Source organism: Eubalaena glacialis, chromosome 4 (assembly GCF_028564815.1).
Source record: "Eubalaena glacialis isolate mEubGla1 chromosome 4, mEubGla1.1.hap2.+ XY, whole genome shotgun sequence".
Classification (NCBI taxonomy): Eukaryota; Metazoa; Chordata; class Mammalia; order Artiodactyla; family Balaenidae; genus Eubalaena; species Eubalaena glacialis.
In genome coordinates this window covers 123,836,709-123,863,734 of record NC_083719.1, presented here as the reverse complement: position 1 = coordinate 123,863,734, position 27,026 = coordinate 123,836,709, and the positions used below count along the sequence as shown (strand labels likewise).

Here is a 27,026-nt window from a genome sequence, read left to right as displayed (position 1 = left end):
TGTCTGGGTCTGTATACATACAACAAATACAAATACCGTAGTCCCTTTTTTTAGGTTTTGTTGCAATCACAGCAGGTGTGAGTTAACAGGGAAAACAATTTATCCTGTTAACATATATTTTTCTTAAACATTTTATGTGGTAACTCAAACTAGAAATCTATGAAGTAATGAAATAGAGGGATCTTTTTAAACTGGGGAGGTAAAGCTAGAAAGAGCAACTGGGAATCAAAGGTAAGTTTCACGGTACGATGTGCATGACACATTGAAAGGAGTCCAAAAAGGCATTCATCATCAACATGTTAATATAAAAGACAAAAACAAGAAAACAGACAAACAAAAATCAGCATCTTCTTGCTATGAAGCACTAAGGTACTGCTAAGAGACTGAGCACCAAAACGGTTCTTCACAAATTCCTTCCCTTTTATGATGCAAGTGATGTATTATATTCAAGCCTTTTAAAATGATGCGATACTCAAAATTTAAACTTTCTTTGTGCCAAATTACATTTGCTGCTGCTTTTAAGAACAGGTTTAAAAGAAGTATTTATAAATTATACAACAATAATCATATACAATCCACGTATATAAAAAGGGTTGGTTTATTGTAGTTCAAATACATAAACTGAACATTCAAACATCTTAAAATTAAACTTTAGAAACAAAAATTTAACATTCAAATAGGAGTACAGTTTACAGGGAACACCCAAGAAAGGTAATTTGTTGTCTAATCCAGAATATTGATAAAGATTGCTTAATGGTGAATAAAATGTGTTTAACAGCAGTCCTAGTCTGGTCAACATGTTAGTTATGACCATGGTTCCATACCTGAGAAGAAATTACTAAATAAATCTTCTCTTAGGCTAAACAACAAGACTTGGCCTATAATTCAAAGGGGATAATCAAAGCACATAAGTGAACAAATAAAACTAAAGTGTTCTTTAGAGACAAAGGTAAAAGTATGTCCATTATAATAATCTTAGCCTCTGGAAGATAAGAATTCAATTTTCAGTGTTTTGTCTTTTACCCGCTTTAAAAAACAAAATCAAAACAAAACAAACCCCAACTTAGGTTTTTTTGGAGTCTGTGGTATCTGCATCTTGCAAGTTCAAACCACAAATGCTCTTACGTCTTGCATGTATTATAACACTGCTAGAAAGAACGTCACCAAAAGTCACTGACTTCCACACCTCATAAAAGGATAATTTTTTAGCTTCAAGATTTTAGATTTACTAGAGACAGCCTATATTTGAGTATGCAAGTCAGTCATGCCACACAAAGAAAAGCATAAATATTTCCAAAGTGTTCTCTGTTCAGATACTGTTCACGGATGCTTCTCCTTCTGTTCATCAGATGGTTTTGCAATAGTTTGACTAATGCACATACATGTAAAAACCTGAAAATTGGCTCATGCAAGCGTTTTGAATTAACAGACTCCCCTGTGGAAGAGTATTCAGAATTATTTTGTTGATCGTCTTGTGGGCTCTGATGCTGTGGGAGGTGGGGGTGGACCCCGGCGATCCAGGTCATCCACATATGCCACAATCAGTTTGCGCCTCTCCTCTGGCACACAGTCTAGTACTAGATACCGTTTGTCATTCTGCAAAATTTTTTCTACATCTTTCAGGTGCTGATCAGATTCCTGGATTAGCTTTTTGGATCTGAAATAAGAAAAGAAGTCCAAGAATTACTGACTGCTGTTCATAGGTCTTTCAGAAATGAGCTGGAAATGTCCATCTAGTTCCTAATTGTGTTTCCATTTTTTTTTTTTTTTTTTTAAGAAAAATTTCACTGCAGTGGTCACCTTTGTAAGTCGCCTCAGCAAAGACTCCAAGGAGTGAAAGGGCCTCAGAAGCTGAATTACCCTCCCACCCCTACTGGTGGTCCCTCCAGATCAGGGCTGAGGGTGGGTGGGTAAATCTTGCCCGTGCTGTACCTGTTCTGTGGATGAACAGAGGACTTCAGTCTGCGGGGCTGCCAATCCCAGCATCTTTCACAAGCTTTCACTTTCACATCTTTCACTAAATTAACTATAAAAATGTAGAAAGAAGTCTTACTTCACATCTAATTTAAAAGCCCAAGCTGATGCAAAACATTAAGGATCCTGACCAAAAAATCCAATCACAAAATACCTAAAAACCACACCCTCAGCACTATCTATCCTCCCGTGCACATACCCTTCATTAAGATGTTTCAAATTTTTCTCTTAAAAGAAGAAAAGCTGGAGCATGAAACAAAAATGGTTTCCTGCATACTGATTGCTAAGCAATGTAAAATTGTTCTCCCGATGACAACTTGCTGGGGGTGGGGAACTACTGGGTATGTTACAGAGAAAATTTGTTTTAAAGCTCTGATTTTATAATTTAAAGTTTTAATTTAAAAGTATCCAGCAAACTGCTTTCCTCTGAGAAAAAATGTTTTTGCTGAGCTCAAATAAGATGATTTCAAGCTTTAGAATGAACACTGAATAGTCTTCAGAGGAGGCAAAGATAACTGATAGTGAAAGTTTTTTTTTTTTTTTTAAGTCTCTTCATGAAATACAATTCTTATATATTTGGAAATACTTCTAAAAAAGCAGTGAAGTGAAAACAAAAGTATGTTTAAAAACTGGATGGGTGGGTAACACAAAATAAGAATTAACATCTGGGCCCTTTCTTTGAAAAAAAAAAGAGAAAAAAGAAAGAAAAAAGGTAAGGGTAGATATGGGCTGTATTCAATCTTTGATAAAGTTGCCTTCTTCTTATTCCTAAAAATTAATAATGTCAACATGTGTGTGAATGCAAAGTATGCTTTGGCCATCAGAGTAAGGACTAGTAAAGACAATGACTGCTGATATGAAACATTTCATTGCACACACCTATATGTTATAAATTTGGTCTCTTTCAAAAGCGTCCTGAAGTCAGCTTTGGCTGTGATGTATTTGTCTCTGATGTATTCTTCAAACTCTCTTTGTTTTTTCTGCAAAAGGACAATAAGATTAGGGGGGAAAATTCTACTAATTCCAAAATTAGTATCAATTATTTATTAAACAAGTAACCTGTAAGTCACGACATAAAAAAATTCAAAAGAAAAAGGCAATAAGGTATGTTTTGTCCATGTAACATTCATTAAAAAGGAAAATCTGCAGTGTACATTTTTAAAGGAAAAAGCAAGAATGAGAAACCATATATTAGTAGTAGCTAAAACTTCAGGGCTTGCTATGTGCTACACTGTGCTGAGGGTTTTATAAGATATCTCCTTTACCCTTCATAACAACCTCAAGGGGTAGACACTCTTAAAAATAAGGAAATTAAGGGTTAAATGTGCATTCCTAAAAGACTATTTATATCTTCAAGCACAAAAATAATGTGGCATAATTTATAAGATAATGCTCAGAACTTTAATAAGTTCAACTGAGCGTTTAGCTCAGTAAGGGAGCTTGGTAAGGGAATAGCAAAGATAAGTATAAACTCTGAGCTTAAAAAAAAAAAGACCTTATTATCAATTCTAAAAATCAGAAAAGTTAGAGACTGAGACTGGATCTCTCAGCTATCCATCTACCGCTCTTTTCCAACCACGTATATTCTGTGGTCCACACATCTAAAATTCCACCTAATGGAGTAGGAGGGGGAAGAATATTAGACCATGGGCTTTCTGGACTCTAGACCTAGAGAAACCAACCAGGACAGAATGATGGGAAGAAGGAACATGTGAAGGCTGAGGGACAAGATGGACGGGAATGAGCTACACTTTCCTTGACATCATTCACTATTTCAGACCCTTGGTGAGTTCTCCTCCTACACAGGAGCCAGAGTGCACCAGAAGAGAGCTCAGCTTCTACAAACCTCACACATCTGAGGTCCCCCTACTCCAAAGTCTCTGGAGCATACAAGAACTAGAGATCATGTTATGTTTTTCTGCTAGCGTGGCTGTAAGAGTCAAGCACTTTGATAGCCTGGTACCAATTGCCAGGCTGAATATATCTATCTAGTGGGACCTGACTATACAATAAATAAAAACTATAGCTTCATTAGTCTCTTAGAAGATCCCAAAACACAGGCTTAACCCCAAGGATTAAATTTTAAAAGTTCCTCTTGTGCTGTCTTGTTAATATACTGTACAAGAAAGAAGATATAAACTTGAAATTCAGATTTATTTCTCATACACTTAAAAGTTATTCACTTAAAACCATCAACTTCATTTCAGTCAAGATACTAGTGCTGCTGATTAAGCACCCAATTAATATTTATAAACTGAAAGTAAATCTCAGACAAAATTTTCTTACCCTGTCACTGGAGGAGAACTTAATGCACCGAGGATCTTCCTTAATGATTTTTTTTACTTCTTTCCACGTGGATGTTAAGGTGATCTTTGAAAGACAAGTGAATAAAAAACATAAATAGAACTCACTTTTATTGAGGGGATCAAACTGCAGGACATATGGTACATAATATTACACTGACCTGCAATCTCTTGTAATGCCCAAGCATAACTGGACTAAGTTAGGGACAGGGAAGCAGCTTTAATGCAGTTTCTTTTTGTTGGCTTACCACAAGAGTTATGTTCATGGCCATACTTTCAAGGTGACCTAAGACAATCACCTGCAAACCCTGTATCTCCATGGGCAACATCATAACTTCTGAAGAAACCATCACCAAAGAGAGATCAGATAAATAGGAGCAAAACCTGAACAAAGGGTACAAACTGCCAAACAAGAGGGCCACGGTACCAAATTGAAAATGGAGCAAAAGAAGTAATCTATTAACTCTATCATCAGGAAGCATCAATGATCACACACAGCTAAGGACATATGGAATTACTAAGGGAGCAGATACGAACTTAAAAACTGCAAAAGGAAGTAACTTCTAAACAGTGAAAATACCATCAACATTTTACTTAAGCAAACGAACAAAAAAATCAGAGAACAAAGTATCATAAAACCCATGAACTCCAGTAATGGGTCTAAAGAGAATGACATTAAAAGTCATATCAATGTTTTACTTTGGGAATTATTAACAAAGATTCATCTAGATTAAAGTAGGAAAGTAAGAGCCGCTTACTGCAGAAGTTTCATCCAAAAGTTGCCTAAAGTGCTCCCTCTTCTTTTTGGTAAGTGCTTCAATGTGTTCATTAAAAAGCTTCTCTTTCTCTTCTCTTTCCAACAAGGATCCAGATTCCCAGCGGTGATCTTTCCGAAGAGTCCTCCGAGTATCAGACCAGGACACATCTGAAGAACGTACCTAAAAATAGAGAATGGTATCTATCACCAAACAGACTTACCTTTTCATATTTCATCAATAAAAGAATCATTTATTCGGTTTAGGAACAATACACTTAATAAAAGAAGTTTCTGATGACTCCATCTCAGTCAAGCAGTCACTGAAAATCTCACCTCCCAGAGCTCACCTAAGCTATGTAGTATGGGTTTAGAGGTGGCAAGGATGAAGAGAGGATATCTCCCATCAACCATGGTCCCTAAGAACTTTAAGTACCTAGGTACTCTCCTGAACATCTTACCAACTTCTGGTAGTAGCAGAAATGGATATAAATAAAAGAGGAAATATACCATCTCACAGCACAAGCAGCTCACCAGATAAAAAAATTTTTTCTTGAGCTCAATTTGGGACTTAACTACATATTGGAAGTGACACTTTCACACACAAGCAGGAATTAACTTCATTAACAAGATAACAGGTCTGGCTGGTTCAGCAACCAGCAGAAAGGTATGCTGCATGGATGGTAATGGCATTACAAGTTAAGTCACACCGCTGCCAATGCTAAGAAATATGGGATGCTGAAAAGACAGAAAAGTAAGAAAGAAGAAAAATATAAAAACATTTATTTAACCAACATTTATCAAGCACCTAAAAACATGTCAGGTGAACACTGACATGTTTTTAGCACTGGGAATACTAAATAAATAACACAGTTATGTCTTCCTTCAAAGGGCTTACTTTTTGTAGGGAAGATAGGCATATAAGCAAAGAACTGCACTAACATGTAATAAGTGCTGCAAAGGTATATGCTGAGCACAAGTTTGGTAAATGGCAACAGTGAGATCAAATCTGCCTAGATGGGTCAGGATCAGCCTTACAGAGAGATACTTGAGTGTGCTCCTCAAGAATGACAAAGTTTGCCACTGTGGTGGGAAATTTAAAAGCATTATAGGTGGAGGGATTGGCATATGTAATGACAGCATTCATTAAACGTTAAGTATGGTTCATTAAAGGTAAGTTCAGCAAGGCTACAGCTTAGGGGACAAGAGAGGAAACCAAAGAGGATAAGGTAATATGAAGGTAGGGAGTCAAGGAATGAACAGTTTTTTATATTATGCTAAGGAGACTGAATCTGAAATGTAGGCAACTTCCAGAAGTAGGGAGGACCTTAACCTTCTTCAAGTAACAGGCAGAGTGACAAGATCATCAGATTTGCTTTTTACAAAGACTTCTGTGATTGCAATAAAGAGGATGAATTTGGGGGAAGCTGAGGCAGAGAGAGAAAACAAGAAACAACTGTAATTGTCCAGAGAACAGAAAAAAGTCATTGAAAACAGATCAGCAGAAGCAAGGGAAGAAATCAGAAGAAGCAACAGGAGTGATGAGAAGAGCCTTGTTGAAAGAAAGAAAAGAAACAGTAGGAGAGACAGTGACAAAGAAAAGAGGAAAAAACAAGTAGAACAGCAGAGTGGTCTGGGGGCATTCAGTGTAGGGACAAAAAACCCTACCTACCTCAACAACCCTGGATAATACAGAAGGATTTAAAAAAAAAATCCCAGGGGTCAGTACACCTCCAGTCCTACATTCCATACCGTCTACATGTACAATAACTGATCATCACAATGATGACCCAAATCATCAAAAGATGAACTTATGTTCAGAACACTTTATTACTATGACATGCAAGTGTGATGATTTAAGATGACTTCATCAAGGATAATTTTTTAAAAAACTTTGAGACTAAAAGATCATGAATTTTCATACAAAATATCAAACCTCTGAAAATTTTAAATAACTAGGGTTTTCCTATTCTAATGGTGTTAATACCAAGTATTCAATTTAAAAATACTTTATAGGTAACTTACTAAATTATATCTCTGAGTCAATTTAAAGAATATTAAAATGTCCACTAATGAGGTAATATAATAGATTTCTAATATCCAGTACTTCAGAGAAAAAAGCAAAATAGTAATACCATATCAGACAGAAGAGCCTTGAAATTCTGGATAGCTTCTTCTCGTTTGTGCTGTTCTCTCTCTCGATCTATTTCTTTTGTTTGCTCTGAACGAGCCTTCTGCACCTCTCTTTCTCGTTCTCGAAGGCTTGCCTCAATGCGGGCTTGCCTTTCAAGCTCCTTTTCTTTTTCTGAGTCTAAATTCTGTAAAAGTGAAATTACATTAACCTTCTTACTAACTCCATCAAAATATGCCTCCACAGAATAACTAGTTTGCCAAATACAAAATTTCAAACCTAGTTTTTAACCAATATACCTAAACACTCATTTCAAAGTCAACTACTAGAGAGTCTATTAGGAATACCAACAAGAAAAATTCTAAACCCAAAACAGTAGCAAATGTCTTTATACTGCAATTAAGAATTTTACTATTCCATGGTTACTATATGAGTAAACACAATGGTTACCTTGGCTATTTTTTCAATGTACTGTTTGAAAAGGTCTTCTCTCATTGATGAACTATCCACTGCTTTGTAACGTGGATCACTTTCTACTTTGTCTTTTACTTTGCTCCATCGAGACTGACTGTCCAAGTGATGATTAGATAATAGTTCAAAGAAATCTGATTTTATCTGTATTTCAAAACAGGTGTGAGGTGGGAGGAAAACAATATGCCATAAGAAATTCCTCATATATAAATGTTTACAACTAGAAAAAAAGTTCACTTACCTTAAAGATGAGAATAACTTTTTTAATGCAGTTAGAGCAGAATTTTAGTAAAAAAGAATATCAGAATTGCTCTTTTACGAGAAATATAAAAATCAATACACATACAGACTCTCATTTAAAATCTACCAAATTCAAAATAAATCATATTCTTCAATGAAATTATTCAAATATAGAAACAACTTTTTTAGGTTGTTTATAACTTTTGATCTCAGAACTGCCATGTTTTTATGAAGAATATGAATTTGCCATTTGCCATAAGATTCAGGCTTATGAACTAGTGGCAAAAATACTTTAACATCAAGATAGCAAGAATATTTTAAAAAGCAGATGAATAAAACTGTTTGTTAAAATTAACAGGGGAATTTAGAACCAGTTGAGCACAAAGAGCAAGTCTTATTCATTACAAATCTGAAATGATACTGTCAAATGTGTAAAAACAAACAATAAACTCTTACATTTTGGTTTTAATAAAGAGCAATGTTTTTACCTTTATATATAAGAAAATTATAGAATTTCGATGGTCATAATTAGTCATTTCTAAAAAAACCACTACATTCAGATTTCCTGTGCTCTTTAGCCATTAAACATGTATGCCTTCACCAGAATATAAGTGTCAATGAAATTAATGTTCTTAACAAATCAAGTACCAAGTTAGTAACATTATACTAAAGGTATTAAATAATATTAACCTTTTAGTGTCAACATATACAATACTTAGAACGTCTCTTCCAAATTGTTAAAACTGGAAAAATCTGTTAGAATTGTTAAAAATTTTACCTTTTTAATAAGAGAAGAAAAGAATAAACAAGGCATTTGTTTTTATGCACTTTGAGGACCTCTTCTAAAATTCAGTCGCATTTAAATTATTATGTACTGCTACCAGGCAAGACATCCGAGGTAGCTAAAGTCATTTCAACAGAGGATTCTGACCAGGTCAAGAACCTCTCCTCCCCATAGGAATTAAACATGTTGCCTTCCTACCTGACCAAGGGAATGAGAAATTAGAAATGGAATCAGAATTTTTGTGTGGGCACAAAATAAATGAATCATTCCTTCTGCCTATTTCAACCCTCTCACTTCTCGCTGTAACCTCATTTCTCCTAATAGAGGATTAAAAGGGAGGTAAATGTCCTTTCTAGAAAACACTTGTAAGGTTATAAAAAACAGAGCTTCTGCATTAGAGAACTTTTTAAAAGATGAGCTATTCAGCTGTGGATTTCTCCACTCACCTAACTTGGCTCTTGACTGTTTGGATTAATGAGAAATAACTCATAAGCCCAATATTTCTAGATGGCAATAAAGAAACTACTTGAGGTAGCGGTGTAACATTACTTTTCTGTTCATCTGTCTAACTTTGTATCTGACACAATGAACACCAAATTCCCAGATGCATGGGATAACTAGAAGGCAAAATTTACGTTAAATGAAACATGTAAGCTGTATCAAATAGGAATCTTTCTAAGCCATAAGAATATACATTAACTTAAAAATATTTCAAACATTAGACATGAAGCCTATAAAGAATTATCATATAGTTAAAAAAATATATGATGTATAAACAAAGTGAACTTTAAATAAAATTTAACTTCTTTCACTGCAGATATTACCATGACAGGTTACAAATGGCTTACCGAAGCTGCTTTTTATATGAGAAGAATTATTTAACAACTGCATAAATGTCAATTTCCATTAGCAACAATTCAAGGTCCTACTGTCTCTATTTTCTTCTCTCCAAAAATGGAAGTACCTTACCAACTAAGCTGTTTAGTTAAAAAGGGAGAAATAGTTTCCTCAGCCAAATGTACTGAAACAAAAATTGCTCAGCAGCTAATTCAAAAGAGAGGGAAGAGAGAAAAATGCCAACTTCATAAGAGGATTAACTCCATTATATGCAACTTCAAATCTGTTGTTCCAAAAAATAATTTGAAACACAATTTAATTAAAATTGGTTATAATAATAATAATAAATTATAATCAAATAAACAAAAACTAGAGGGTAGCTACTTTGGTAAACAAAACAGTACAATAAAACAGCTTTGGGGGCATTTTTTATAAAACTACCAGTGAAAAGCTACATGAAAATGATTATTGCACCCTTTAGCTTGAAAATGCCTCCTAAACGGAAAAAAAAGGATTTCACCAAAAGTCAATGCCCTTCACAGGTTTTTGACTCAGCAAGTAATTACCTTTAAATTTTTACTATTCAGCTATTGATTCAATTGTCTCAATGTTACAAAGACCAGTTAGGAATCTTAAGAACAAAGAAACTCCAATATACCAGTTTACTATTCAATTACACATAGCTAAAATGCCATTTTTAAAAAATGTACTGCCAATGTACTTCATAAAAATAAATACACAGTGAAAGTCATGAAGTGATAAAACTTCATTAACCAGATACTTCTCAAAATTTGAGTATAAAAAGTACATTTAAACCTTTACAAAGATTTCTGCTTTCATAACCTAGTTAGCAATTGATTTTGCATTCTTTAAATTGGCTGAGAAAGTTTTACTTCGGTAATTTCCTTTTTTTTCAATGTAATAGTACAAAGATAAACCTTTAATTTAGAGAATTCAAATTTTACAATCAAAAGAAAGTAAACCTGAATATATTAAGTTTATTTAGATGTAATGTCTATTTAATTTCTTATTTTAATTAACACATCCTGGGCACAACTCTCATTACTTCATAAGGAAAAAGACTAAAAAAAATGTAATGTACCGGAACTGTGGGAGGCTAAAGTGACCACAGAGAGATAGCAATGCTTTCCTCACTAGAGAATCCCATAATACTTTGCGTAGCAGTGACTGACAGCTGTCAGACCAAACTGATTGACAGGCCACACAGCACAAAACTGTAAAGCCTATCCACTTGTTATAAAACAGAATACATAAAATAATTACCAAAAAAAGTGTTTAGAAAAAGAACATCAGTTACAAATGCAAAGAGAAAAACATTCAATTTGTTTAAAAGCAATCATATGATATCAATCATTTATTTACTTGGTTTTCTTTAAAAAAATAGGTTCTTACTAAAAGTCAAAAGTAGCAAACAATTCACTGACATGATTCTAATTCAACAGTCAAAATGTTTATGCAGAACTCAACCTTGCACATTTCCTCTGAGAAGCATAATCATTTACCAAAGACAGTCAACAGTGAAATAATTCTGGAAAAATCTACCTTGAAGCATAATAAATCAGATAATCAGGAAATTTCAGTTATTTCTGACAAAAGTTATTTCACCTAATACTGTTGCTATTTTCAATGAAAGAGGCTTCCTCCCAACAAAAGTGGTGTTACTTCCATAACAACATTTCTTAATAGAATCTGTAATATTTTAACTTTCTAGAATAAGAGGCAATTTTAAATGTCAAGAATGATAAAGCTTCAGAGGTTCTTTTTCTCTATTCACAAAGCACACAGGGTCACTAAGGAAAGTGGCTGCTATGTTTTGATGGTTTACGCACCACTGGTGCCACCTCCCTACCAGTCTGCCTCCTCAGTGGTGAGCTCCTCTCCACTCCTGACACCACTATCAAATGACATTTGGAATTCATTAATCTTTAATAGCTGACCTTTAATTCTGATAAGCAATAATTCATATGTAAGATATGTTTATTAAAAGATTAGAAAGTCACTAAAATGCTATCTTTTAGAGGGCAAAAAATATCAAGAAGCTTTTTGAAAAACTTAAATGTTACTACCTATAAAGAACCTTGAAATCTTAGCAGGCAGGCACCAGTGAATAGATAGGCCTAATAACCAGTTCTGGGTTTATTGCGCATCCTAGTATTAATAAAATTTAAAGAAAATCTATGCAGCTTAGTGACACTACTAAAATGTATGCATTATGGAAGTAAAGTGATATTATAAACAATTGTAAAAGTTAACTTAAAAAGCTAAACAATAAATGTGGGTCCTGTTATTTATGCCCATGAATGAGATTAGAAACACAGCACCAGCTCAGTCCCTTCCCATTCACACTCCCATCAATCACACCACTGGAACTAAAACCATCTTACCTTCTCACCTCTGGTCTTCGAATCTTCTTTCTCTTTCTTCCTTGCAGCTGCCACAAATTCATTAAACAAGGCTTCTCGATCTTTCATCTTTTCAATTGCTTTGAATCTTGAATCTTTAGCATGCTTGGCTGCAAATTCACTAAAAGTAGCTCTGTAACAAAATGGCAAGTGTGCTAACTTTGGTAGAGCTATTTCTACTTGTAGAAAGGTATAGCAGACGATACCATCTTCCCAGTAAGAATATGTGCCAACAAGACAATGAGTCCCAACATCTGCCTACAGAAAGGAGTGAAAAGGGCTGAAGAGTGAAAATGTGGTTAGAGATCTGTATACTATCAGCATGATGTTAGGGGGACAGACATCTGAGAGCAAAGAATTTGTGTGCTTCAAGAGACTTAAAGAGTCCATCTATTTCCACCCTAAGATGAGGCTGAATTCTTGCTTCCAGCCATGGTGGAATAACTCTTATTGAATTAGCTCTTCTTCCATAAGCAACTATAAATCCGGACAAAATATATGAGGCAACTGATTTCAAGCAGTGGACAACAGGTAGAGTAAGACTGAGGTAAGAAGTCCCGTGGCACTGTGCCTCAGGACAATTTCCCAAAATGCAAAGAGGTAGAGTCCAAGCAGAGTACAGTGGTCCCAATGAGCTAGAAGCAGCAGAGATCAGAGTTTCGGTGCTAAAATGGCAGAGGAATAAGCTATAGAAAGAGGGTACTACCCCAGAAGAATACCATTTTGAAATCCCTCATGAATAAGTAGACAGCCAAGGCCAAGCTATAAACCAGCAGAAAGACCACTCCCGGTACCAAACTGCTACATGCTTAAGAGCAAAAAAGAGATACCAGACACTGAGTAGTGCTGGAAAAAGAACAATATTAAGACAACAAAGCCCACAAAAGATCCACAAGGGAGACAAAGTCAGAAGTTTGACAAAAACACCTTCCACTTTCTGAGATCCATACTAACAAAGCATAAAATCAAACCTAAAATTAAAGTGACTGGCCTGTAATTGGCCTGCTAAAATAAGAATACACACTCTTGAGAGAAAGGTAACAGATTCGAGTCTCTACCTATTATCCACAATTTCCAATATTCAATTAAAAATCACTAAACATACAAAGAAACATGGGATCCATACGAAAAAAATTTTTTAAGACAATAGAAATTATCTCAGGATGCCCAGATGTTGTTTTAGGTATAGACAAATCCTTTAAAACTATTACAATTATATTGGAAGAATTAAAAAATATGTTCAAAGAATTTAAAACATGATCTTAATGGATGAACAATTAGGGAGTTTCAGCAGAGATATGGAAAATTAAGGTCTATGAGGGCTAATGAAACTAAGTATTAAAAAAGTTTCTTCATGAATAAAAGGCATTTATAATGCTTTCATATATTTGGATATATTTCACCTTACATAATAAGAATTCACTCTTATAATAAACACTCCCATATTTAGCATGTTTTTAGAGGTGAAAAATAAAGCTACTTTCCCCTATAAAACTACTTATCTCAATTCAAAAATAAAACACCTCCTCTTAGGTATTAAAACAAAGATTAAATTACTACTTTAATTATCAAGAAAAAACTGGCTGGTTAACTTTAGAATTTACAGTTTAAAACATCAACTGAAGACTAGGCGTACTACTCACTGCTAACATTTGCTATTTTTAAGCTTTGCCAACCAAAGCCAGATTCTAACAATCTTTTTATATGTAACTGGTATTACTCACAATATCTAACTTCATTAATTCAACATTTTTTACAAAAGGATACATTGCAAAACTGGGTATGTAACCATACATATACATACAATGGATATGTAACCATAATAAAATTATATGGTAAAATAAAAATGCATACCCCAGAAAAGGGATCATATGTAGTCCATTAAATCTATTTTCTTTTCATGATAAATTAAGTATACCTTGCTTTATAATTTTAAAACAAAAAAAGCAATTATTACTGATTAAATAAACTTTTTAAAATGTAAAATCAATGTATAAAAGTGAGAATTCAATTATTTTATACATATTTATATTATTTAAAATAGGTTAAAAAATATGTAAAATATATCCATTTTTTACGAGAAGAGACTAAAATGAAGTTTTAGCATTAGATTCCCATACAGATGTTTTCATATGACTCATCTTTTAATTCCAAAAATGCTACTTTATAACAGACAAGGTATAAGAATCCTTTGCAGGAAAAAAGTGAGGTGGACAGTTGGTTGGTGGTAGGGGATGGGAAGGAGTATAGTGACTCGGAGTTGACCATAGGAGGTATACCTGAAATTTCCATTAAAAAAGAAAAAAGACATAGAAGAAATAGGCACTAAAGTTAGGTAATTCTCCCCAGTCATTCTTTCCCTTGGAATAAACTCCAGTGCTTTATATCTATGAACTCTACTGAAGAACTTTGTGCCAGTGGCCTGTTCCCAATTCAAAGTAGGTCTATGGACGGTATTTTCTCAACTTTAAGTTTTTCCTCTTTGTTTTCTACTACTTACTAACATCGGTCCTAATCTCTATGCTAGTATTAAAATGCATCAATTTAGCAATACAGCACAATGCCCCAAGTGCTAAGACTTCCAGTTATGTGCCTGATGGCTTTACCTTCTGAAGTAACCTGCATAGTAAAGATCACTTCAACAATTCTATCTGCCCCAAAAGAGTATCAGTAGCGTACTGTGATACAGCAAGACTTAATTTGTCAAATCCACAAAAGAGAAATCTCATTGGAGTCTCAATTATTCCCAGACCCATAAAGGGTTTTTACAGATACATTTTGCTGAATCATTTGAAAATAACCTGTAGACATCATGAGACTCCATCTACAAACATTTCAGCACGCATCTCCTGAGACTAAATCCTTTTTCTTCCATAACCACAATATCCAAGAAAATTACTAATCTCTAATATTATATAATACCAATTCATGTTCCAATTTCCTCAACTGCCTTCCAAAACATCTTTTATAACCCAGTCGCAATTACACTGACCCATGAACTTACCCTTTTGATTAAGAAAAAGCCCAAGACCCCCTGGAGAGTCTGAAACTCTGTTAACCTCTGAAGAATATTACATTCTTTATGCTCACAAATACTCAGCTTGCTTTTATGAAATCTGTATTAATAACACCGTTAAGTTTCTCATTTTTCAAATATACACTTTTGAAAAAGTGTACCAAATACACTTTTCCAAACAACAATACTCTTCCCTGTCTCCACTGACAAAAATAACTGTTTAAACAAGATAAACTTTTATAAAAAGTACCATTTAACCCAGAGACTCCATGATTCTACCCCATAGTTTTAGAGATTCTCAATGTTCTGGTATATTCAAAGCAACTTAATATCTCTACAAGAAAGTGATTCTCCCTGTCTTGACTATTCTGTGTAATACTGGAACCTAGTTGAAATCCCACATTCACTCAGGGAAGTTACCTAATTTGCATATATCTTACTTTCCTTATCTGTAAAATAGGTAGGATATGAGCACCTAAATCACATTGGTTGTTTTGAAGACTGAATGAGATAATATACATACACATATGCATGTACTTTAACTGCATATATGTGTAAGTTCATACATCTATCTAAAATATCCAATAACTGATGCTATTATTGTTATTATAATGCTAAGCACGTAAGTTTAAAATGTCTCCTTTTCTTTAGCCCTTTACATATATTCAATATATATTAACAATTAAATGAAAATGTCAGACAAGACAATCATCTAGACACTTAGAAATTTTTGAAATGGAAGGTCCTTCACCACTTCAACTCAATCAAAATAATGTTCCCACTCTTCAATTCATTATGTGTAAAACTTTAAGAAGACAGGGACAGATTTTTAATCATTTACCAGTTTCCAGAGAAGGAAACTTATTCTCAGAGGGAAGCTTTTAAAACAAAGGTACCTTTTCTTGAAAACCAATGCCTCATAGAGCACCAGGGATTCCCTCCAAAGAATGAAGATTCTTAGAAAGGCAGAAACCAATAATGAAACAAGAAGTTTTTCATGTCCAGAAGTCCAAAAGATGTGTGTGTGTGTGTGTGTGTGTGTGTGTGTGTGTATATACACACATATATATATTCAACTGATCTAGGAGAAAATATATACATACTTTGATATTTGATAGTAATAAACCATATACCTTGGATTAAATTTTGCTTCTTCCATCATTTTTTTGAAATCTTCCTTGGCTTGCATTATTTTGTTTTTCTTTTCCCTGCGTTCTTCCTCTGCCCTGGTCTTTACATACTGATCAAATACCTATTACAAAAATAAACCAATTTGACAAGTTAGTCTTTCATATAGGTAATCTAAATACCAAAGTGTAGAATCTATTAAAAAAAATACTAAGTCAGTATCTTTGTCCAAAAATAGGAAAAGTATATTAATCATAGGTAACTCAATTATATGCAGACGATCTATAACAAGTCTCACCTTAAAGCTTCAATTGACAGAACTACACAAGCATACACGTCCTCTGTTTAGGCTTCCAGAATAAAAGTTAAAAGCCCCTTTAATTTTCATTTTCTCTAATTACAAATTGAATACAGGTTTACTTTTAAAATTTCAAGCAATATAAAATGTTTAAATCAGTCTTCCCAAATCCCTTATAGAAAAAACATTAACAATATGGAACCTATATTTTATTTCTTTGCTTATCTTTAAGACATAATTATTTTCACCCAAAATGTAATCTTGCTTTACACATATTCTATATATTTTTTCCCACTTAATAATGTATAGTCAAGATGATGAACTTTTTAAGTCACAAACCAGTAAGAACACAGAAATGTGCAAAAAAGAAACAGCAACTCTGGAAGCTGAAAAGCACATGGAGAGGTGATAAAGGATTTGGCAGACACAAGAAAGCTGACCCTAAACCAGCAGTCAAGAAAACAAAGTAACCAATTTTTTAAATTAGAGAATCCTCAAACAGCTCCAGAATTGATAGCACCAGATACCCATGAAGTGAGGACAGGGTAATGCTACAATAAAGCTTTTTAAGAAGCAGTTTAATCACTAGATCCTCCTTGCCAACTTTATGTATCTGGGGCACTGCCACTCCTGAAACTCAGTAAGGCAAGGGGTTATTCTCTAGAGCAAGGGTTAATTAGCAAATCGTGATCTGCTGGCCAAATCTGGCCTGTTGCCTGTTTCTTTACAGCGCAAGAATAGTTTTGATATTTTTATATGGTTGGGGAAAATAATAGAAAACTTCATGATGCACGAAAATTAAATGAAATTTAAATTTCAGTGTCCATAAAGCTTTATTTGAACACAGTCATGTTCATTCCTTTACATAAATCTGTGGGTCTTCTCACACTACAACAGTAGAGTTACACAATCATGACAGAGACCACATGGCCCACAAAACCTAAAATATTTATTATCTAACTCTTTATGTTAAAAATTTTCTGACCCTTGCTCTAAAAGGCAAAACACTGTCTCTGGTCTGGGGGAACATAAATTAAGAATGAGGCGTACCAGATTGAGAAAACAGGGAATTAAGCAGTTACATACCACATATCAAGACACAGTTCTTTCAGAACCAATGCAGCAAGAGCAAGGAGACTAAAAGTCCTTATCCAGGATCTAACCAGCCTAAAAATTACTTGCTCTATAGGATCTCAACAAACCAGCCTAAACCACCTTACAGCAAGGCGGGGGGCGGGGGGGGGGGAGTTCAACCTCAGCACTTTTGACATTTTGGACCAGATCATGTTCAGCAGCATCCCTGGCCAAAAGATGCCAGCAGCACTCCCTCAGTTGTGACAATCAAAAATGTCCCCTAGGGCAAAAATGCTCTGGTTGAGAACCACTGTTCTACAGTAAGGCCAACAATCATGAGAGCCCACCCAGATGCTAAGAGTGCCCAAATAGCATCTTAGTGCCTTGTTCTTAATCATTAGCAGTTAGGGTCCACAAAGACATCTACGGATACTCTCCAACATGAAAAAAAAGAGACCAAGACAGAAAAAACTTAGGGGAAAGAGAGACTATACAGGAAAATGAAAAATAAGAAAAAAATCCTAAACAATCTCATAAAACTAAGACATTGCAACCATGAAACAAGAAAACTCAAAGAACAAAAAAAGAACTCCTAAAACGTGACAAAGAAAATAAAAAATGTAACTGAAGGGTTATTAGACAATAAAGTTGAGAAAATCATCCAGAAAGTTTTTTAAAAAGACAGAGATAGAAAACAAGAGAGAAAAGATAAGAAACTCTGAGGACCAGCCCAGAGCACAAATGCTCTGGCCCAGAATGGAAAAATAAAGCAGCTGGAAGCAAATCAAAAAAGCAATGCAAGAAAATCTACCAGAATTGAAAGATAAAAGTTTCTACATTGAAAGGGCCACCAAGTGCCTAGCACAAAGGGCCCTTCCACCAGCCATACATAATCACCATGAAATTTCAGAACACTGAAGACTAAGAGAAGATCTTACATGTTACAGAAAAAATAAGAAGGTCCACATACAAGGGAACAGGTAATAAACAGAAGTTTCAAAAATAACACTAAAAACTATATGCAGAGCAATGCCTTCAAAATCCTGAAGGAACAAGATTTTCCAACTTCAAATTCCTTAGCAACCAAACAATTCCAAATAAGGGTACAATAAAAGTGTTTTCAAATATATAAGGCCTCAAAAATTTATTTCCCATGCACGTTCTCTCAGGAAGCTACTACAGAGATGGAATGCATTAAAAGAGAGTAAACCAAGAAAGAAACGACATACAATGTAGGAGACAGGTAAACTCCCCCCTCCACAAAAAAAGAGAGATGAAGGAAATCCCCAGGATGATGATCAAGAGCTGTCATCCTCAAAAATGACAGCTGTACATCAGGTGTAGAGGGCAACCAGTCCAGACTGAAGAAAGTCAGAAGGCTCTGAAAGAAATGTCTTCTGGAAGATAAAACACTCTAATATTTTTCCAAACATATCTTAAAGAATTCTGTGGCCCCTTAAAAATGTGCATGCACATCTTGGAAAAAGGTAAAATAGAAAAAGTTTTTATCTTTTAATACTTAAGGCCTCGGGTTCGATCCCTGATCAGGGAACTAGATCCCACACGCATGCCGCAACTAAGGAGCCTCCCTGCCGCAACAAAGACCCAGCGTAACTAACTAACTAAATACTTAAGACCTCTTTCCAGGTAAGTTCATATATATCCACAAATCTTTAAAAGCTATACAGAAATATATACAATTATCTCACCAGTCCCCTGCTAGGCATGTAGGTCATTTTCAAAACCTAAATATAGCACTGTAGTAGCTCATGAAAGTATCTGCAGGCTGACAGAAGTGGGGAAGAGTGTTGTTTCCAACCCCTCTCCTATCTCAGTGTATACTTTCTTACTTGTAAAAGTACTAAATTATAAATAAAAGCCAAGTGAATTTATATTGTTTCCTTTCAGAAGCTGAAAAAAACTTCGTATCCTCTCCTCTAGGATATCCCACACCAAGGTTAGGATTCACTGAGATGAATATCTCATAGAAAATTAGAAATTCTGGTATGCTTCCAAGTTTCTCCTAATTATTTGTGCCATGCCTCCCAATACAATTGGCTTTACGTTCCCTCATTCTTTACACTTCAGTTTTAAAAAAAGACTTTTAGGGGCTTCCCTGGTGGCGCAGTGGTTGAGAATCTGCCTGCCAATGCAGGGGACACGGGTTCGAGCCCTGGTCTGGGAAGATCCCACATGCCGCGGAGCAACTGGGCCCGTGAGCCACAATTACAGAGCCTGCGCGTCTGGAGCCTATGCTCCGCAACAAGAGAGGCCGCAATAGTGAGAGGCCCGCGCACCGCGATGAAGAGTGGCCCCCACTCGCCGCAACTAGAGAAAGCCCTCGCACAGAAACGAAGACCCAAAACAGCCATAAATAAATAAATAAATAAATAATTTTTTAAAAAAATGTCATCTCTATTTAAAAAAAAAAAAGACTTTTACTCAAAAAGTATGAGAACCTTTGAGTTTTTATTTAAAACAGAATAATGCTTGATACTTTTTCTCTTTCTAACTGTAACTCTGTTAAGGAGTTAATAATACCACCCACCTATAAAATGCCTTCAAAATTAAAAAAGAATTTTAGTTCTCAATACGCACTTGTAATTTAACTCAGAAACTGCAACACTCAGTGCCATGAAGAGTAAGTCATAAAAGTTTTAGAAAGTCTTCAGGGATATTCAGGTTAAAGCACCACATACAGAACAATGAACAAAACAAAGTTCCTGCCCTCTGTGGTAGGAAAAGACAGATGGTTAAGATAATTTTAGATAGAATTCTGAGTGCTACAAAGAAAGTAAAGAAGGCAAAGAGACAGGTTAATCAGAAGGCACCTGGTCAAGTATCTGAATGTAATGATTTAGTCAGCTATGCAAACACCTAAGGGAAGAACATTCCAGGAAAAGGGACTAATAAGTACCAGAATATGCCTGTATTGGCCAAGGCATATCAAGGCCAGTGTGGCTAGAATAAATGAACATAAGAAAAGAGGCTTGAGAAGTATGCAGACATGAGAGTATGTAGAATCTTATAGGCCATGAAAAAGAGTTTCAATTTTATTCTAAATGAAATAGTAAGCAATGCACATTCTTTAAGCAAGGGAACACTGCCTTAATTTGTCAGTCAAACTTTAAAATTAGTCTGGCTGCTGTGTGGAAAAAGAACTTGACTACAGAGGAGAGGAAGACTGGAAGGAGGCAAGGAGATCAATTAGAGGCCACACAGATGACCATGGTACCTTGAATTAGGGTATAGCGAGGGAAATGGTAAATAAGAGGTAAATAAACGGTAAATAATTTAGAAAAGGTTTTGGAGGTAGATTTTGCTGATAAGACTCGAAATGCACAGTGGGGAAAAGTAAAGAATCAAGCTAATTTATAGGTTTTGATAGGGCCATCAATTGAGGTGAATATGAGACCATCACACACAAATAGTTTAAAATAAAAAAGACTACAGTGCATGAAACACAGATGCAAATACATATGGAAAGTCATGTCTTCCTATTATGAGTCTAAAATACATGTCTGGCACACTGTAACTTTCATCTCTTCATAAAATGTCTATGATTAGACCTATATGCATAATGGTACAAACTGTGAAGAGAATTATTACAACAATTAAATTATAAATATGGAAGATGGACACTACTTCTACCAAACGAAATCGTGTAGCTCAACAGCACTATAGCAAGTGGTTCGACATACTCACCATTTTACAGAAATGAGTGTCAGGGTGGTCCAGGTAATTCAGGAATTATGTAAGTTGGAAGTGTGCAATGCTTTAGAGGAAGCAGTAATCACTATGAGATGGTATGTGTCACTGAATCATCGTGGAAATAAATGGCAGCTCAGTAACAAGTTAACTCTAGTTCTTATAATCCTAGTTCAGTAGAGACCTTGAAGCGTCCATTATTACTCTAAGTTTACAATGAGAAGACATTTTAACAGTTGCCACTTAATAGATGTGGACTTTGTGTGGGTAGCATGTGTGAGATAAAAACACGCTGAGTCTTGTCTATCTACAATACAGACACATATATATGTATATGTATATTAGCACATAACAGTTGGGATGGGTCAAGTGTTCAACAATGGGCCTATCAGTTGGGAAGGATTGGAGGTAGGTTTTATTCCTTTTTACTCATCTGTATTTTGCTATTTTTCTACTCTGAATTTGCATCATTTGACCAGTAAAAACTATGTTAATAAATGCATGTGAAATGACCCTGAAACCTTGGTATAACATCAGTATGTATGAAGCATAAGGACAAAATGTGCATGAGGCAAAGCCATGTCCAAAATGGCAAAAAAATCCAAGTATTTCTGAGGCAGAAATGTCCACACAAAGGATCACTATGTTCTAAGGTATGAAACTGTTCTTAAAGTACTATGTTAGAAAAAAAAAAAAAGGATAGTACTTTATTCCTTACAATATAAAAATTATACTGGGGACTTCCCTGGTGGCGCAGTGGTTAAGAATCCACCTGCCAATGCAGGGGACACGGGTTTGAGCCCCGGTCCGGGAAGATCCCACATGCCGCGGAGCAACAAGGCCCGTGCGCCACAACTACTGAGCCTGTGCTCTAGAGCTCACGAGCCACAACTACTGAAGCCTGCATGCCTAGAGCCCATGCTCCGCAACAAGAGAAGCCGCTGTAAATAAATTTATATTAATTAATTAATTAATTTTAAAAATTGTGCTGGCAAGGGATATACATTACTTAAATACTGTTATTTTCCTTTTACCTGTTTTCTCTCTTTTGGATTAAGCAATAAGTACCGAGGATCAAAAACTATCTTGTGTAACTCCTTCTCCCATGTTGAAAAAGCAGACACCTTTAAAATAAAAAAATGTATTGCCTCATAATTAAGTTGGCTCTAAAAACAGAAAGGTCACATAATTTTGCTTGAAATCTACAGGACATCTGCTTAAAAAGGACACATAATAAAAACCATACTGCCGTTTCCATCACTAATAAATGACAAGCAGTGGGAGGCTAGCAATAGCACACTTCCACACTAATTGGCTCTGAACATTTCTATATTATATAGAAATAACACACACTTAATTACTCATTAAAATAACCACTACTGTGTGACATTTTAAAAATCAGTACATCAGAAAAAGCCTTGAAGATTTGCATTTTGATTTCCCAAGCTTGCTCCAACCTTGTGAACAATGTTGGGATTTAAAGTTGAACAATTTTACTTACTCAAATGAATCTGTGAATATAATCAAAAGGTTGAAATCCCTTCTCAATTAAGCTTCATTAACAGTAATATCATAAAGTACCAGTTCTCCTTTAACCAAAAGCCATTCTGTAGATATTAAAAGAATCACATATACCTTACCTATTCCGCGTAGTCCGCCATTCTGTAATGTTAATATTCGTCTTATATTACTCACCAAAATTTAATGACCCAATAAATGTTAAATGTTATTTGTACTTAAAAGGACAGTAAAATGGCATCTAGTTAAACATGATATTAGCCAGGAAAAAGGCTGTTTGAAAGAGTACAGTGATTTGACAGGCTTCCCTTATCCGCCCCCCACAACATGAGCACTAACCTTAGATTTGACCTTTTAGCAAGACATATTTATATTACTTATACAAAACAGAAATATCTCCCCCAAAGATTGTTTTCTGACCCCTCTCTCTAGCAGCATGTCCTTGAACTGCTTCATTCGGGCCTCCAGAGGGACAATGGCCCTTTCTCGGGCAGCTTTAATTTCAGCTTCCATGGCAGCTTCTTTCTCTGAATCAATGTCTTTATTATCGTCTCTCCTATAAAAAAGAAAATACAGGCATCAACTGACAAAATATTAATAAGGAATCTTATTAAAATCTTAAAATCATTGGAATATTCAAGACTCACTACTGAGCAGCATATTTGTGGCAAAAAAGAATTATATTGAGGGTTTCAAATAAACTCTAAGGGATAAGCAACTTTCACTATAATAATAATAATAAAGTTACAATGAGCTTCTAATGATGTTACAGTGGCTGCATTGTTAGGAATGAAAAATACCTTTAATGTGCTGTCTCTCCCTGACACTAGCTGATACACAAAATGAACTACCTTACTTAAAAACAGAAACAAAAACAAAAAACTTATCTAATATTGCACTAAAACTCTATGTGCTATAATCAAACAGCACAGAATATAATTTTTAGTTCTTGAAATGATACAGGAAAAACAATATTTTCCAAAATGTTTTACATTATAAATGCATACAATTTTTAATCTAATAAAAATTGGTATAAGTCTTAGTAATCTCAAATATTTATTTTGAAAATAAAATGAAAATATCTGCAAACCTGGCCAAGTGGATATGTGAGATATATACCTTACCTACCTGACATTTTTTTTACTCACTTTCTGGGTGATAAGTTGAGATTTAAGTTGAAGGACAGGTCCCAGAGAGCAACATAGGCCCCGGAGTAGTTAGGTGGAATTAGAACTGTTCATCAATGACTAAACTACTTCTTGTTTCTCCAAAAATGCACCTCAGGGCTAAGGGCAACCCTGCTGCTGTACGGTACTCAAGTGAGATTGTAAACATGCAATTGAGTCACCTCTCAAACCTCTGCCCTATGAAGAAGGACCATTCATGTGAATAATCAAAAAAAGTAATTCAGTAACATTCAGGTGTGTTTAAGCAGATCTTCCTTCTTAAATTTGATCTGCTAAGTATAAAAATAAAACTGGTTCATATTTCCTGCATAAACTTAAGAGAATTAGGAAAACAGAACATCAGGAAATTCAAAAGCATGCTATACAGGAAAATGAAGGTAGCCCAGGAGATGAATGGAACTAATAAGGCCAGCCCACAAATATAGTGAGAGGTAATTGGCAATTTAGGGAATGAATCAAAAATAGAAGACATAGTCCGTGACCTGCAGGAACTTAGCGAGATAGTCTGTGACCTAAGATATGCACAAAACAAACAGGTAAAAGCAATTTGCCAAACAATATACCCTCTTATAATAATTCATTTAAGAACTATTTAAATAAAGAGTTAAAAGACATCCAAGAAATACAACTAATGAAAACAAATAACCTTTATAGAATTATACTAAATGAAAATGTCACAATACAAACTATCACTATCTATCTCAATAAAAGAAATAAAGAAAAACTAAGCCAGGAAAAATAGGCTTTTAGCTTTGTACCTAAATAGAGAAGCTCGGGCAATCCACATAAAGGACTTCTTTGACATTCTCCTGATAAAAGCAGTTAAAAACCTTACAGAGTTGTCTATAAGAACAAACAATTAAAAACAACCTAAAAGTTTAACATTGTAGAAACATCCAAAATTATGGTACATAAACAGAATGAATACAGTCATTTATAATAATTAAGAAAACAAACGTCTTATTCTCCTTTTTTTAAAAAAAGAACACAAATTCAGTTGATTACAACCAATAAAAATACTTATACATTTGGTCAAGAACTAAAAAAGTCAACTGTAAAAATTCAAACAGCTGTTGTTACTGTGGTCAATTATAAGTGACTCTTTAATATCTTACTTTCTTTAACATTGTTGCCAATAAAGAAATTTTTTAAAAAAAGAACCACCCTTCACAGGGGTTGTCTTACTGATTTCTCTGCCATAATTTGGCTGCATTCAATCTGTCCTTTTCAGATAAGGACTACGATAAACCAGTCCATAGTAACATCTTCAAACTTTCCTTTTTGCTGCTAAATAATGGTCCCATGCCTCCCCGGCCCATACACAAACACCCTCTACCCCACCCGTTCACCCCCCATAGTTAGTAACATTCATATTTTACCAAGCATTGGTCAAGCTAATACTTCCACTTATACCACTCTCTTTCTCTCAGAGCACTTTCTAATAAGCTGATGGGTTCCCTCCAAGTAATGACCACGGACACAAGGACTAGTGAAGTGACCAGTATATCAAAAGAGAGAGAAATCTGGGTCTACATTTATCACATTTTTGGAATGGTGTCTGTTGGGGTCTACATTAGGGAGGAAACATTTTTATAAAATTCAGGCATAATGAATGTCTGAAAATAATTTATCAACTAACTCCTAGAATGTCATTTGACTTCACAATACATATTTAAATAACCAAATCTTTTGCACATCTAGCAACAGAAGGGACACCATTTCTACATCCTGAAGCACAGCTTTTTAATAACAGGCCTAAAGAGAGCAATCATGACTTCTGTCTCCTAACACACACATTACCTGTCCCAATCATGAACTGACTGCGCCTAAACACAGCTTTTAAAAGGTAAAAATCTACCTAAATTACATAAACTGTAAGTATTACTTACTTCCGTTTTTTGGCTTTAACAGGTTCATCTTCATTCATTTCTTCCATTAATTCTTGTTCTTCTTTAACTATAAGAAAATTTAATTAAACTATCAGAATAAAAATAACCAAGCCAAAATTTAAATAGTTAGGTATGAATCCTTCCACTAACCACTACTGGAACACTGGTGTTAGCAGCATTTTTTTAAAGCTGCAACTTATAGTTCACTCACTTGCGCTCATAGAGAACTGCCACTTTTGGATGGACAGCATTGTTGGGGTTGGGTGCCCTGGCAAAAAAAACATTTCAAATATTATGAATAGTTATATGCACATGGTACACAATCTTTTCTTTTAAAAAATTACTGTTTATATATCTATCTCATAACACTTCTTTAAAAAACATTAAACAAAGCATGATAATTCTACACCTCCTCTATTCATCTTCCCTTTACATTAAATCTTTGATTCATTTTGAAATGTTTATTAACACATGTATTTATCAAATAAATGAATCAAACCCTTATATCTTCTGCACCGGGCAGATGAAGTTTCACTAATTTGGAAATCACTAGTAAGCAGAAAATGTTAGTACCACGTATACATAATCTACGAAGATTTCTCAATTATTATAAATGACATACCAGGATTTGTTTCAATTGAAGTATTAAATGATTCATTTATCATGCTTCTATACTACACAAGGGGGTTCTTTAAAAACACAATCATAATCTGCCTGCCAATGCAGGGGACACGGGTTCGAGCCCTGGTCTGGGAAGATCCCACATGCCGCGGAGCAGCTGGGCCCGTGAGCCACAACTACTGAGCCTGCGCGTCTGGAGCCTGTGCTCCGCAACAAGAGAGGCCACGACAGTGAGAGGCCCGCGCACTGTGATGAAAAGTGGCCCCCGCTCGCCACAACTAGAGAAAGTCCTTGCACAGAAACGAAGACCCAACACAGACAAAAATAAATAAATAAATAGTTATTTTAAAAAAAAAAACACAATCATATCAATACAATGGCAAATTACCAATAAAACACATGCAATAAAAATATGTACAAATATTTCTATTTATTATATATCATATATACGGAAATGCTATCTGAGCATAAAGTAGATTAAAAGATTATCTCTTAATAAGGTGCAGGAGTCTCCCTAGTCTCAGGAATAAGCCTTATCTTCCCTAAATTTCATCAAGTTTAAAAGACCTTTGCATTTTTATTTTACAAAACTTTAGTAAACTTTATTTTAAAAATACTCTGTACAGTTTATTTCAAAATATATATTACTAATCACAAAAGGTGCTAAAAG

At 34.9% G+C, this 27,026-nt stretch overlaps 1 protein-coding gene across 7 annotated transcripts in view; it reads right to left on the bottom strand.

The window, feature by feature from the left end:
- Positions 1-598: 598 nt before the first annotated feature.
- TCERG1 (transcription elongation regulator 1) overlaps positions 599-27,026 on the bottom strand; it is a 59,011-nt gene continuing 32,583 nt past the window's right edge. For 4 of the 7 annotated variants that reach the window (XM_061189794.1, XM_061189795.1, XM_061189796.1 and 1 more), the window contains 12 exons: positions 25,947-26,003; positions 25,736-25,802; positions 23,080-23,215; positions 22,176-22,265; positions 16,067-16,185; positions 11,900-12,050; positions 7,613-7,777; positions 7,167-7,349; positions 5,036-5,215; positions 4,261-4,344; positions 2,854-2,954; positions 599-1,657 (listed from right to left, as the gene is read on the bottom strand). In XM_061189794.1, coding sequence (XP_061045777.1) covers positions 1,456-1,657; positions 2,854-2,954; positions 4,261-4,344; positions 5,036-5,215; positions 7,167-7,349; positions 7,613-7,777; positions 11,900-12,050; positions 16,067-16,185; positions 22,176-22,265; positions 23,080-23,215; positions 25,736-25,802; positions 25,947-26,003 — 1,535 coding nt within the window. In that variant the 3' untranslated portion in view covers positions 599-1,455. Of the gene's footprint in view, positions 1,658-1,932; positions 2,027-2,853; positions 2,955-4,260; positions 4,345-5,035; positions 5,216-7,166; positions 7,350-7,612; positions 7,778-11,899; positions 12,051-16,066; positions 16,186-22,175; positions 22,266-23,079; positions 23,216-24,604; positions 24,656-25,735; positions 25,803-25,946; positions 26,004-27,026 lie in introns of all 7 variants that reach the window. The other 3 variants (XM_061189798.1, XM_061189799.1, XR_009700840.1) reach the window with 2 other exon arrangements.